This window comes from Rattus norvegicus, chromosome 1 (genome assembly GCF_036323735.1).
Source record: "Rattus norvegicus strain BN/NHsdMcwi chromosome 1, GRCr8, whole genome shotgun sequence".
NCBI classification, from domain to species: domain Eukaryota; kingdom Metazoa; phylum Chordata; class Mammalia; order Rodentia; family Muridae; genus Rattus; species Rattus norvegicus.
This window is the reverse complement of record NC_086019.1, coordinates 155,763,807-155,778,995: the sequence shown is the minus strand read 5'-3', so window position 1 is coordinate 155,778,995 and position 15,189 is coordinate 155,763,807. Positions and strand designations below refer to the sequence as shown.

General features: G+C 40.2%; 1 protein-coding gene across 36 annotated transcripts in view; it reads right to left on the bottom strand.

The window, feature by feature from the left end:
• The window catches only part of Dlg2 (discs large MAGUK scaffold protein 2), a 2,051,694-nt gene that overhangs the window by 137,243 nt on the left and 1,899,262 nt on the right, over positions 1-15,189 (bottom strand). For all 36 annotated transcript variants that reach the window (XM_039089312.2, XM_039089327.2, XM_039089335.2 and 33 more), the window contains one exon: positions 12,322-12,436. In XM_039089312.2, the coding sequence (XP_038945240.1) occupies positions 12,322-12,436 (115 nt within the window). The remainder of the gene's footprint in view (positions 1-12,321; positions 12,437-15,189) is intronic.

Below are 15,189 nucleotides of genomic sequence, written 5' to 3'. Positions count from 1 at the left end.
GGTATTAAATCTTTTGGTTCTCTATAATAGCAATGCATGCTCTTAACGAATCCAACTCTCCAGCCTCCTTGATCATCTTAATATTATGTTCTGTTTAATCACCATGTTCATTGCACTAAAAAACTCATTCAGTGGTCCAACGAGATAGCTGAGCAATTAAAAATGTCTGCTGCTGAGTCTGACAGTGGAGTTTGACTCTTGTGACACACATAAATGGAAAGAACTCCATGTGATATGCAAGTGCACACACACACACACACACACACACAGAGAGAGAGAGAGAGAGAGAGAGAGAGAGAGAGAGAGAGGGTTTAAAAAATTCATTGAAGGAATATTAAGTATGTATAATTCAAATACCAGAATTAATGACAACTGTCCTCCTTCACAGGTTTGCTTTGTAGTCTGTATGGTTCACAGCCGGGTCTGCAGTACAATATAGGTACTGCTGTTACCGAGATAACCAATTGCTCTGTGATAGGCTTTGAGGCTTGGTTGATAGCGGTCATTCATGCCAAGTAGTGTTAATCTGGTTATGGTGGCTTGAATAGGAAATGGCCCCCATAAGCTCATAGATTTGAATGCTTTGTCTCCAGGGGAGTGGCACTATCAGTTGTGGCCTTGTTGGAGTAGGGGTGACATTGTTGGAGGAAGTTTGTCACAGTAGGTTGGGCTTTTGGGTTTCAGAAGCTCAACCCAGACCCACTGTCACCCTCTTTTTCTGTTGCCTGCATATCCAGATGTAGAACTCTCAGCTCCTTCTCCAGCACCATGTTTGCTTGTGTGCTGCCATGATGATAATGGATTGAACCTCTGAACTGTAAACCACTCCCAATTAAATATTGTCCTTTATAATAGTTTCCTTGGTCATGATATCTCTTCACAGCAATGGAAACCTTAACTAAGACACTGTTCAAAACCCACAATGAGGGAGGTCATTGATCCTGAATTGCTCGTGGCAGTGGAACTGAACACTGGTGTTTAGCTAAACTGACATAGTGTCAAACTGTCTTCTAAATATTTATGTTTTCAAAGAATGCTACTCTCAGCCTTATATAAAGAAGCTTCTCTTTCTAGGAAGTAGTGATGAGCGCAGAGACTCATGACTGTTCAATGTGCCGAGAATAAGTGAGGAATGAGTGTTCAGTCCTAAAAAAGACACTCGTCCAATGCCTTCTAAGGATCAGGGAGGATTTCTAGAAGAGGAAGTAGAAAGTAAGAAAATATAGAAAGAAGGCTGAGAAATGCCATCTTCTGAGTAAGCCACAACCATTACAATAACGAACCCATTGCAGCTATGAATACCTGTGCTGGGTACATACAAGAACGGGCTTATCAACAGTTATCACCTAGGGAGGAGGCCTCAGGGGTCTTATATTCACTGCTGAGCTATTTGTTACTGATACAGTCAGAAAGAGATGACAGTTACTGCTTTCATCTGCGTTCCCTCTGGTGACCCTATCTTGGTCCAATGGACAGCTCCTATACAATGCTCACACAGATGGTTCTGGTGAAGCCAAACTACGTTACAAACGAAAACTAAAAATCACGAATCTGAGAAATAGATTAGTGGTGGTGGGTGGTGGTCAGAATGTGAAGAAGATGGGAGGCAGTAACCAGAAAGTCTTCTATACACATGGATATTGTCAAAGAACAAATGTAACACTCGTTTTTAAAAAGATAAATTGTGTATTTGCTTCATAAATTAAAGTGAGAGCTCTTTCTGCTTCTCTATGCCCTCTCTCAGTAATTCTTTCTTGTGAGAACTTGGAGTACCTCATCCCGCCTCTCTCTCTCTTAGACAGAACTACCTGCCCTGTAGAACTGGTATATTTTGCTCATCAAACCCAAGCATTTCCTCAGGAGAAAAGAGATTTCTAGCAATATGATTATTATGGGGTAAAAACCAAGAACCAAAATCTAGATTGATAGAATGACCTGAGGTTCTCAAGGACAGGGAAAAATGCCTTATTAATCTTGTTAATACCTGAGCCACAAGGAGGTGGTTAATGGCTCAGAAAAGCTTTAGTGGGAGGAATCAGTGAATACATAAATGACAGGCCAACCATCAATAACAGTAAATTATGAAGTCTGGATATGCCAGAAGGCTGGAGGGAAATGTGGTGCCATTGGAAAGGTCACCCAGGAGACTCTCCCTTTCCTACAGAGATCTAAAAATTGAAACCTTTTTAAAATGAGTGGAAAACTGATTTCAGGGGAAGGTGAAATAACAAAACAACAGCAACCCCCCCACCCCCCCGAATCTTCCTCTTTTCTATTTCAGGCATAAAATTGGCTGCTGAAACATAAAGTTCTTTGTTCTACAATTAAAGATACAATTAAAAATGCAAATGGCTGTAAGAGCAAGCATAATGAGTCTCAAAGTATAAATGAAGAATGAAAATGTATTCTCCATTAAAGGAAGCAAATTCTAAGTACGTACAGAAACAAGGGAACTTTCTTCTTACTTCATAAGTCCCGGAGGGTGAGCTCCTTCCAAGACATGGTTCAAAGTAATCCTAAGGGGCCCGTGAGAGAGGTAATGTCCATACTACAAATGAGACAGTCAAGATTGCAGCTGAGGGCTGTGGTTATACCTCAGTTTAGAGAGTATTTGTCTAGCATACAGAAGACCCCACATTTGACTCATAACACTACATAAATTGGGTATGATGATAGACTTCTAAAATTCCATCTCTTTGAGAAGATAAGGTAAAGGTAGCCCTCAACTGTATACTGAGTTCAAAGCCATTCTGGGCTATGTGAGGGTGTTTTAAAAAAATAAAGTCTGCAGTTAGTAAGTGTCTTAATTAGGATTAATATAATATTGCTGTGATGACACACCATGATCAAAAGCAACTGGGGAGCAGTATATTTGGTTTAAATACACTGCATTACAGTCCAATGAGGGAAGCCAAGGCAGGAATCCAAACTGGTGGGAACCTAGAGGCAGAGGCCAAGGAAGGATGCTAATCACTGGCTTGCTCCTCAAGACTTGCTCAGCCTGCCTTCTTAGAGAACCTAGGACCATCAGCTCAAGTATATATCACCTCCTAGTCTTATACAGGCATTTTGTCAACCCTGATCCCTCCTCTCAGATAACTCCAGCTTGTGTCAGGTTGACATAAAACTAGCCAGCATAATAAGCTACACACTTTGCCCTAAATGCCTTTCTTGAGAAATTAAATATATAAGGTAAAAGAAACACTAGTTTCATTACCGTGAATGTTAGCAGTGCTCCTACAGGGCCAACTTCAACTTGACTGCACTATAGTGTAAACAAAGACATAACTGGGGAAAGCAGTGGTGTATTTAGGCTGTTTATAAACCTCTTTGACTTTCAAATTTCCTTGAAAATTTCTCTTTTTAAGCACAGGGACAATAATTGTACCTGTCATAAAACCATTGTGAGGTTTAAAGGAAGTCAATAGTGGGGCTCCAGCACATAAATTCCTGAGTCCTTCATTATTGTAGCCCAAGTTGCCACCTGAATTTTGTCACGGATTTTCTACCTCTCCTCTGGACTTCCTGGTCAATAAATTCTATTCAGCCTGTTTAAGTGCTATAGGTCATATCATACCAAGTCTCTTCAAAGGTGTGTGTGTGTGTGTGTGTGTCTGTGTGTCTGTGTGTGTGTGTATGTCTCTGTGTGTGTGTGCATCCCCATTTTTGTGTTACATGTGTGATATGTCCAGGCTTTTGGGTGTGTACTTGTGCACATAGGTGGCAGTCTGAGGTTGCCATTTGGTATCATCTTTGATAATTTTCCATTTTACCTTTTTTGAGATACTCTCTTTCACTGTGCTGGGACCTCGCCAAATAGCAAGCTAGCTATTGTCTAGTAATTGGCCAATGATCACGCAGGATCCTCGTGTCTCTGTGACCCCAGTGCTGGGGTTACAGATGCAGACTGCCATGCCTAGCATTTCATATGGGTGCTGGGGATGTGAAGACGTCCGCCTATTTGTGTGCTGAGTACTTTACTAACTCAGCCATCTTTTTAGCTTCTTCCCTGGAAGATTTTAAGAAAGAAAACTCACTCTTAATTCAGTGCTTTTAACTTCCTATTCTGCTGCATCATACTATATCATAATTCAATCAACTTCAGAGCATATTAATGTTGTTAAATAAGAATATAGAAGTCGAGAAATGAAGGTCATCATAAATATAAGCTAACACTGTGCCAAGGGCTCAACAGCAGTTCACACACAGCTGACTGCAACCTTTCACAAGGACAGTAGTGGAAGGCTGGAAGAAGGGAAAAAATTTTTGCCTTGTATCACAGAACATGAATGTCATGACCTCGCCTTATATCTTTTGATAAAATCCATTATCAGGTAAGGTTGGAAGTGACTGTGACACAAAAAACACGAGGTTCCAGGCTGGCCTCTGTACACTCTCTTCCCCACCATGACTAGTCACTGACCAATAGGTCCATGGAAGAGAGAGTAGATGTTTGTGCTGTTGTTCAAGGGAAAATGACTAGCACAGCAAAATTCTCTAGGTATGCAAAGTAATACTATAATATAGTATATCTGTCTCACCATAATTAATAATGTAGAAATGATAGTTCCTTCAAATAAAAGTTAATCAGAGCAAAGTATCCTGGATAGTATTTTTTTTTCCAAACCTGCCACTAAAGGAATATCCAGACACTGTCTTCTGGAAGAGAAAGGCTAACTTTGCCAAGACCTTGTTCTTATCCCAGATTTTCTCTCTAACAAGCCTGTGTGTATATGTTAATTCTTTTATTAATTAGGCCCTAGATAAAATGAAGTCAGAGAGTTTGGGGGACAGATAAAGCAGGCCTTTGTCCTGATATTATTACAGCTTCCTGGAATCGCAGTACTGGCAGTCGATGCTTGCATCTTGAAGATACAGATGGACTTCTTGTCCCCAGTTGGTAATTAACTGTCAGCAGCTTGTTCAAATACTTTGGCTACATTTGCATAGGAAAGATAGATGCAGAGTTCGTCCATTTAATAAATATTTATTAAGGTACCTTTTTATACCAAGTATTAAAAAGTCAATAAAATGAAGAGACTAACTGGGATTTGTAGGCTGTTCTTCAATGATATGTTCACTTCAACCCTTCCTCTAAAGCTATTAAAATAGGTATATAATTCTAAGGTATGTGACACATCATTTATCATGAAATGATCTTTCCAGTAATGATCTCCATAGTTGATAAACTACCAACATATTGACACTATGCAGGTTTGAGAGAAAGAACCTATGACTCTCCTTCACCTTGACATCCTTGACATCTGCTGGCACATTGGGTACCAATGCAAACAATATACTTATTGACTAGAAAAATCGAGACACAAGTAACTTGATGTGTAATGGTTGATATTGCCAACTTGACAGCATCCATAATCACCAGGAAGTTAAGCCTCTGAGCATGCCTGTGACAGATTATCATTAAGCTCTGAGCATGCCTGTGAGGGATTGTCTAGATTGAGTTTATTGATTGTAAACAGCATTACTCCATAGGCTAGGGTCCCAGGCTGGATAAAAATGAAAACGGTGGGTGAATAAGAACATTCATTACTTTTTGTTTCTGGGCTCTGGATGTAACGTGACCATTAGGTCAAGTTCATTACTTGTAACAATATGTAATGATAATGAGCTGTACCTTAAAACTGTGAGTCAAAATAAACCCTTTCTTCCTGAGGTGTCCTATGTCAGGATACTTTATCACAGCCATAAGGCAGTCACCTTCTACACAAGGTATGGAAGCAATGGGGCAGGGGATAACTTTCAGTCTACTGGCCACATTATTCATAGACCATAAAACAAAAATTGCCATCTAAAGAAAAACTGTTCAGTACAGTAAAGAACAATCACAAAAGAAATAGTCTTTTGCATTCAAAACAGAATTGAAAGGGAGACGGAATCCACAAAGAAAGCAGAGTGGCAGTAGGAAAAATCATGGGAGTGTGTGCAGTGCTGATATCTGTGAATGTGGGACTGCTACTTGTCCATGCATTGCCTGGAGTTTGTGGCAAGTCTTACTAGGAAGTTAACAAAGCTGGTCATTCTGGGGCCAGAGAATTATGGCCTTATTTTCAGGTATCATGGTGTAGAGGACAGAAAGGAGCATAGGCCACCAGGAAACCTTGTCCTTTCCCTGCTGAAAGAATGCAGTGGAACAATTGGAGTGAGGTGGAGGGACATTTCACCTCGGTGCTAAGAAAACAATGCCTGTTCTCAACCAAGTCTACAGTCTCTGCCTGTGGGGACAGTGGACTGTACCAGGAAGCTTGGTAAGTTTGAGTGGGCCTGAGACCCCAGCACCCAAGTACCCACCTTAGATGGTAGACATCTCTCTGCTCCCTACTAGATTTCTGGTCCGGTATGTGACCATGGTCCCCATGTCAGTGATGTAGCCCCAAACATAGTTCTCCATGCTAATGAGGTATCTAGAGACCCTGAAGGTTTAGCCAGTAAACTCCCCTTCCCTTTCCAGACATTTAATCTCTGGTCCACCCTGAGAAGGTGGTATGCATCTACTTTCCACGATGAACAATCGAGAAACAGTTCGGAACCAAGGACTGTCTATTTCATCAAGAGTCACCATGGGGAGCATGGAGAAAGTCTTTGACTACAGAGCTGCAGCCTAAGTCTCCCGAAGAAGTCCGCTCCTTTATGCTCCCAGACAACTGCTGCTACAATCACAAATGAGCTAAGCTGGAGTTCCCACTCCCCTGGCCTCAGTCTTGTCTTCGTCCTCAGCCTGCGTGGGCCCCTAACTCCGTTCTCTATTCCTCAGGATCCAATTCCTCAAGACCCAGCAGCACCTGGATGTCCAGGAGTTTGGGAGCTCCCACTCCCTGGTTCATCATTGCAGGGGACCCCAACCCTTCGTTACCTGACTTCTCTGTGCAGTTGTCCAGCTGCTGTAACTGGATGCCCAGGAGTGAAGAAACATTAGCTTCACCTTCCCACATCTTAGACTGTGTTCCTACCCTCTGAGCAGTGTCTTTTTGTTTCCCTAAAGTCCAACATGCAATGACAGCAGTGGCATAGCCGCTTTTCATCACCCCAGCAGTGGGACGAAACGTGGACAGAAAATATGTTGAGACAGGCAGCCTTTGCAATAAATAATGATTATCAACTAAGATTTATAAATGTCTTTCAATATGCCATATATTTAAATTTAGTATTTTATTAAATGATCATAGTCACTTTATCATATACTATGCATGTTACCATTTCATTCCCATAGACAAAGAAACTAAGCCAAGGACGATGACTCTGATTTCTCTGTGGTCACAGAACTAGTGAGTGACAAGTCCATACTACAGAAGTATTTGTGTTTGACTGAATCCAACAACTGTGTCCCTAAATACTACTCCATGGCATCTTAAATAGGACCCAAAAGTCTGTTCCCATGTCAAGTCAAGCAGGGGAATCTGAAGAGAACCATTTCGCAGAATCTCTTTCTTTAACTCAAAGAAGGATGGATACTCCTGACAGGTGGGCTGAGATAATATTATAGAATAATAAAATATTTTTTAAAGGTGCTTGATTGAAGAAAGCCTCATGACAGATATTTCCCTCTATTTCTACTTCCTCTCTTATGTCAATCACAACCCCCTTCCAAACTAGCTACAGTAGCAAGAGTTTGAGATCCCTGGGGTACTGCATTGCTAATGTAGGGAAGTGCTTTTTCCTGCTTGACTGGGTACCAAGTTGTTGACCTGGAACTCTTCTGTGTATCTGTAAGCCATACATCATGATCCACTGAGGAGTTATTAAGTCAAGTCAGTCAGTTGTGACCATCACTGAGCAGAGAGGCTGATCACAAAGAATGGGAAACAATGATGTATGCACTCTACACAAGCAAAAGAGCACTGCTGAGTCCCGAAATTCCTTCCTCTCTAGGCATGCTTCTCTTTACAGGGCCATGAGAAAGAATGAATGCCCTTCATTCTATACGTCAAAATATTGAAACAGTCTCTCAAATATTGTGCATGAAGAAGCAGTCAAAACTCCAGAAGTTTCTCTGTCTAAATGTAGTGTCTGTTCCACTACATTTAACTGCTGTCCTGATTCCTACTAGATGGTGAGTTTCCTGTATGCAGAAGACATGATTTTTGGCTGAGTCCTTTGTTCCCGTTATGGGTTTAGGAGCAGAACAGATAGTTAAAAGATGCTCTATGACTGAGAGATAAGCGCAGCACTCAGAGCTCTGATTGTTAAACCCAAGTTCCTAGTAAAGACACTGGTTGCTTGCTGGAAGTCTCACTATCCTTTTTTTTTTCCGGAGCTGGGGACCGAACCCAGGGCCTTGTGCTTGCTAGGCAAGCGCTCTACCACTGAGCTAAATCCCCAACCCTCTCACTATCCTTTATTAACAAATGGACATAGGGCAAAATTTTCTTCAATGTGACCTTTCACTCCCAAGTGATAGATACATGTATCTGTTTTTCTCTCTGAACTCCTGTCTTCTCCCAGTTATCTGAGTGTTTTTAATGCCTTTAAAGGAAGTTTCTTCTCTAGACATCTGGGCTCTATGGGAATTAAAACCATCTGTCTCTGACCATAGTTCTCTTAGCAGCAAGGAAAGCCATGTTCTTTGTAAAGTTGCTTTTTACTGGCTGATGGGCAGAAGGGGAGGACACCTATGAACAGATGAATTCAGTCACTCCACCTGTTTGCTCTTTTGCTCATGTGGACAGCTTTGATGACATGAAATAAACCCCACATTAGAGCAGCTCTGGGGATTAAGTACGTCTACTGGAGAACTACTAATGTACTTGCCTAATACGCTGAAAATTAGTGTCTTTAACACTTTGGTTTCCTTCATTTTTCTATACTATGTTTGTAATCCAGGCTCTCTTACAGGCTATGTGAGAACTATACTGTTGGATTATATCCCCAGCCAACTTTATCTGTTGTTAAGACTTCAAATATAGACTTCCACAACACAGGAAACATAAAAGTCACAAAGCGCAAGCACATTAAATCACCCCTATACAATATGTAGAGAATTATGAGTGTCAATTGATTTTATTCGTATACTGCTCCCACATCACTCCAGTGAAATAATTGCAACTAGATTGAAAATCTTTTAAGCCAATTTAAAGTTCTGCTTAAGCCAGGTAGTGCCGGTTACTTTCCCTCATTTCAAGAGTTCAGGGAAACAAAGTGCTACCACTTGGGAGGATCATGTTCACCAAAGGGATAAGGCCAGCTTCAGAAGGCTCCGGAGACGCTGCACCCTCCCGAACAGGGCAGTGTGTGTGTGTGTGTGTGTGTGTGTGTGTGTGTGTGTGTGTGTGTGTGTGTCTGTGTAAAACTCTAAGACAAAGTAGAAATTATATGAACTAGGCAAATATTGAATTGTTTATCCTAGCTCAAAATTTTGTGAACTTTCTGATTTAGGGTTTTTTTTTTTTTTTTTACTTCTTGCAAATATCAGGGAAAGCCTAGCCTAAACATATATTCTGTATGGCCCTAAAGTGGTGTGCTTGAATTTCACCCCTCATTCATCTGTGTGTCCAATACAGCACTGGCCAGAAAAGACTGGCACCCACAGCTGAAATATATTCATTAGCTGGAACCTATGAACTAAGATGGCGGGAGATGGAACAAAGTGGGCAGAAATGTAGGCCTGGTGGGAGAGTCGACTGTCATAGCAGCTGTGGGATTCCCAGGCAAATGTGTTTGCTTCCTGGTCCTCAGAGCAGACCTTGTAATGACTAAGGTTCCTTCTGGCATTTAGAGTAAGGTAAGCAAGACAAGTAAAATAATACTCCAAGATGTCACTTGCAGGCCAGAAAGACACACTCATTACTTTATACTTCTATAGTCAAGAAACCCTGCTACTCGTTTATTTTGAGAGAGTGAGTAGTTGATGTTCTAAAATAAACACAGACAAATTTGGTACAGTTCCTGTAGGCATGCTCCAGATATGGCAAGTGTCTCCGGGGACATTTTTGGTAAGGACTCTGTTTGGGCTCTGCTAGTCCATTTTTACATCCTCTCTTCCTTTGTTGGTCTGTTTTACTCATTGTGTGAGAACAAGGCTAGGAGCCCTTAGAGTTCTTGTTCTAGGGTCTTACTGTGCTTGGCCTTTATTTCCTCTACTACTCTGTCTCTCAGACTCATTTAGATACTAAGGCCGGCTCTGTAGGTATGACAGGTTGGAATTTTAGAAGACCAAATACAAGATTTCAATATTAAAGAGATTTTTTTCTGGGAAATTTCATATGGAAGTATGTTTAAGTCTCACTAAAGAATGTGCTTTTAAAATGATCTATCAGTTTAACTTTCCAATTTTCTTTTATATTACATTTTTGTTTACCACTTCTCAGCATGAAGATTTGACTCTAATCGGTGATACTTTCAAATATGTCTTGATTTTATGTATCATAGCCTTTGATTTAATTTTCTACAACTTAAAAACTTTTAACCTATTCCTCTTCATCAAATTTTTTCTACTGCATTAACAACCATTATTAACTCCATTTTTAATAACATCAACATTGATGATTTTCCTCTGCAGTTTGAGTCTATAAAGTCATTTAGTTGACTGATTTGCCTGGGTACTCTTTTTTTTTTTTCTTTTTTCTTTTTTTCGGAGCTGGGGACCGAACCCAAGGCCTTGCGCTTGCTAGGCAAGCGCTCTACCACTGAGCCAAATCCCCAACCCCCTGCCTGGGTACTCTTACCTAAACTTTTTTTTCCTGTTTGCTACCCCAAAGTAAAACATTGGATTTTTCAAAATAATTTTTATTACGAATACTAGTGATTATAACGCAAGTATTGAGAAGAAAAATAGATACAAATTGACTTAACTTATATTTCATTTGTGATGCCACTATAAGACATTTTCTGAGGTAGTTCTCCATGTTTCCTTCCATGGACAATAACATACTTCAAAAAAAAATCTAGAATACAGTTGGCAGATTAACAATATGTCTGTTAGATTGATCTGTCTGTCTGTCATCATCATATATCATGTTTTTTAAAGTCCAAGAGTCTTGAAGCATAGAAACTCTTCAGAATATACTGACATTCTATGATGGCCAGAACATCCAGCAAATTAAGGCCCCTGAGAACCTGCCAATTCTGAAATTGGTCTTTTATTTTCTTGTTGCCATGAATGATACACAAGAAAGCTAAAGTCAACTTTATAGACCTTTGGAATTCAGACAAGTCCAACTCACGTGCATCATTTAGCATATGTGTCACAGTGAGGAGATGTGGTCTTAGCTGCCAGGCTGATCCTGGACCAGAGCTGGCAGTGGACATATAAACAGTGAGGACTTGTTTCCTCCGAAGAGTACATACATTCATTCTGACCGCCATAGTCCCTCTAAGATGGAGATCATAGTTCAGTCCCCAGGACCCACATGGTAGAAGCATATTTACATGTGCATGTTTGTGGATACACACACACACACACACACACACACACACACACACACACACACACCACATGCAGGAACACACTCACACATAGATGATATTTAGATGCAGTACAGGAGCTAGTATTAGGAAGTAGACCATGCTGTACTTGAGTACCTACAGACCTCACTCAAGGTTTCCACGAAGATAAAATGCTGACAGCCCTTTTCAAGTCACTCACTCTGTAGCCAAGGCTAGTATGGAACTTACTACACTTTCCAGTTGCTCTTAATCTTGTGGTAGTCTCCATGCCTCCATTTCGTTTGAGTTACCACACCGGGCTAATTAATATGTTTCAGATAGTCGGGAAATAAACTATTATGGTCTGAGAAACAACTGGTATTGCGATTCTACTGAAGATAAAGTATTTCCACCAGAACATTCAGGAAAACAAGCAATACATATAACTATTGGACAGAACAGCTGATTGCTAATAAATACTTATGAGCTGACATACTCTCACCCTGGAAGTTCAGGAAATACTAAGGAATAGTTTCTCCCAAGACCGACTGCAAGCAAATATCTAGAGATTCAGTCATTAATTCACCCAACGTTACACTTTAATATTTTAATATTTTTAATATTATCAAGGAATAATTTGAGAGTTGGATACGGTGTATATACTTGTGTTTCTAATACCAGAAAGCTCTAGAATTTGTTAACTTGAGCTACATAGATAGACCCCCCTCTTTTCATCTTTTTCAAGAGAAAAAAATTGAAAACATAAGATTTGTTAAGAGTTTTGACCTAATAACATTTTAAGAATTATGTGGAAATGGTTAAATGCAAGCCCTTTGAGCAGAAGTACATGATGAACATGGGCCAGTTGGAACATAGGAATGACATTTTTAAGCCAGTAGTTCAGAACTAGTTCATCCTATTCAAGAATGTTCTGATGCCTACCTGACATACAGGGAGCGTTTCTGATTGGTTCGAAGGGACCCGGACCCGGAACTCATGCTGTGGTTCATCATCTGCTCTCGTAGGTCATGGATTTTGGCCTCGAATCGAGCGTAATCTGAGAATGAGGAAAAGGATGGTAAGTTTGGTTCTGTGCCTTTGGAGAGTCAGACGCGCTGTAAAGACAAGGTTACTGACCACCATTATTGTTAATTCCTTACCCAGTACCAGGCAGATGCTCAACTTCAGAACAGTAGGTCTGCTTACTAGTGCTTTTTACTCACAGATTCACAGGAAGAAAAAGACCCCGACATTCCCAACTTGTGAGACGTTTAAGATTCCATACAACCCTTACTTAGTTTCCTGTTTCTCAAAACTATGGCACATCATCATAACTAGGATACTGAAATGGACACGATCTATTAATTTCAATCAGATTTTCTCAGTTCCACTTCTACTCAAGTATGTTTGTGTGTGAAAGAGAGAAAGAAGATAAAGAGGGAGAGACAGAGACAAAGAGACAGAGAGACAGAACAACAGAGAGACACAGAGGAATAGAAAGAGATGAGATAGAGAGGTAGACAGAAAAAGAGTGATAGACACATATTAAGAAAGAGGCCTTTAATGTAGTCCTAGCTAATCTAAACCTTGTGTAGACCAGGCTGGCCTCTGCCTCTGAGTGCTGGCATTAACAGTGTGTGACCACTCCAGTTGTTCACGAACACATTTAAAACTGATTTGATTTCCAATTCAGTGTACAGCTTTCATGAGAACAAAGATAACTAAATCAATGTAATAAAAGTTATTTTCCTAGAGAGTGTTCCAAATTATTTTTATAAAGGATTTATATGTTTTTATTTATCTGTGTATGTATGACTATATATGAATACACACTGTGGTTATCTGGAAATTCAGCAAGTGATCTTAAGTGCTGGGCCATCTCTCCAGCTTTGTGTTTCAAACACTGTATAATTAAGAAGTTCTAGGAAGAACTTTTTTTTTTTAAATTTCATGTTGCACGTATTGATAATTGTGAGATGGCTTTACCTAAAAGCCTTGGCAACAGCTAACAGAATACTAAGTTCGGAATGTAAAACACAAATGTCCGTGCTCTGAAGATTAAAAAGGCACGTAATAGTTGGTTTAGTTATTTTTGGTGCTGAAGTCCATTCTGGAATTACCATGATTTGGCAGACTTTGTGCTAATAATTCATCCTTAAATGGCTAAATAAGCAAAATATAGACTTAATCAAATAGTTCATCTAAAATCTATCGACTTTACTGTAAAACACTGTACTTCATTCCAAGGGAAAACTAAAGAGCACTATTGTCAGCAGATTTACCCCATCTGAGCTAGCTGTGTTTTTTTGCTCTCCAGAAGGATCAACTAATACTTATAATGGATCACACCGTATCCAGTGCACACTGGGCTTTGTGGGCATCTCTTTGCTCGGTCATAAAATGAAGCCTAGAGATATCATGAAAGCCCCAACTACAGAAACACACAAGAGAGATGGAAAGGCCTCAGATTTCTTTCTTACAGATGTTCTTCCCCAAATGCTTATTGGGAATACATGTGAGTATGTATGTGAGCACATGATAACACACACACACACACACACACACACACACACACACACACAAACTCACTCATTCAATCTATGGATTGGGCTAATTTTTTTTCTCCCTTTTAAATGTGTAACATGGATGGCTAGTTTCTTTCCACCAAATCTATAAACATGATTTTCCTTAATTACATTCTTTATTTACATTCTTTATTACATTGTTTATTTAACTAGCCCCATGTCTTTAGGTTTTAGGTCTGTGCTGCTTTTCATGATGTAAATAAGTATCTTATTGTATGTGTGGTTTTTTTTAGAATAAATCGCTATGGCACCACAATTAAAGGTACTGGTCAATACGTTACATAACAGTCCTACAGTCCCCATGTTTTTATGTTTTCAAAATAGATCTTTTTATATAACTCAGGCTGCCATGGGACTCGCTGTGTATATGTAGCACAGTCTGCCTTGAACTTGTGTTCTTCCTATCTCAGTCTTCTCCGTGCTAGAATTATAGGAATGTATTTCCACATTGTAGAGAAAAAGCAAACAAAAACATAAAAGAAAACAACAAGAAAACCTGTCATTGATTTGTTTGGGGACACAGAGTGGGAACTTCCAGCTTCCTCAGATCCATGTCCTATGACTACTCTCTGAAGCTTAAGCATCAGCCGTGAATGTCACTCCATCTCATGGAGACACAGGACTCTGCTTCACAACCAGAGAGACTTGAAAGATGAAAAACCATCTACAAGCAGCACCTCACCTGTGAGCTACATTACTACCTCTACCAATCAGCACTGCCCCATCACAGCACTGCCTCTATCACAGCACTGTACCAATCACAGCCCTGCCTCTACCAATCACAGCACTGCCCCATCACAGCACTGCCTCTACCAATCACAGCACTGCCCCATCACAGCACTGTATTAACCACAGCACTGTATCAATCACAGCATGGCCTATATCACCTCATTGATCATTAGACACTCTCTCACAGCCTCTTGCCATTATTTGTGTGGTTATCCTATTCCATTAGTCTGAGCCTTTTAGGACAAGCCCATGTCTGGCGAAATTCTGTATTTATGACGTGCAATCTGATAGTCCAGAGAAAGTTAATAAGAGGTACAGAGCACCTTTTCGAAATGACTGATCAGTGAATAGGGAATGAGACAAATCACTAGATAAACCTGCTTATCAAATAGCTGTGAGTAAAGGAGTTGCCAATTCTCAATAGTATTTGCAAGAGAGGGAAAGGGGCATACATATATATCTACATTTCCAAAAGCAAGGGCTTCAGTTCAAACTT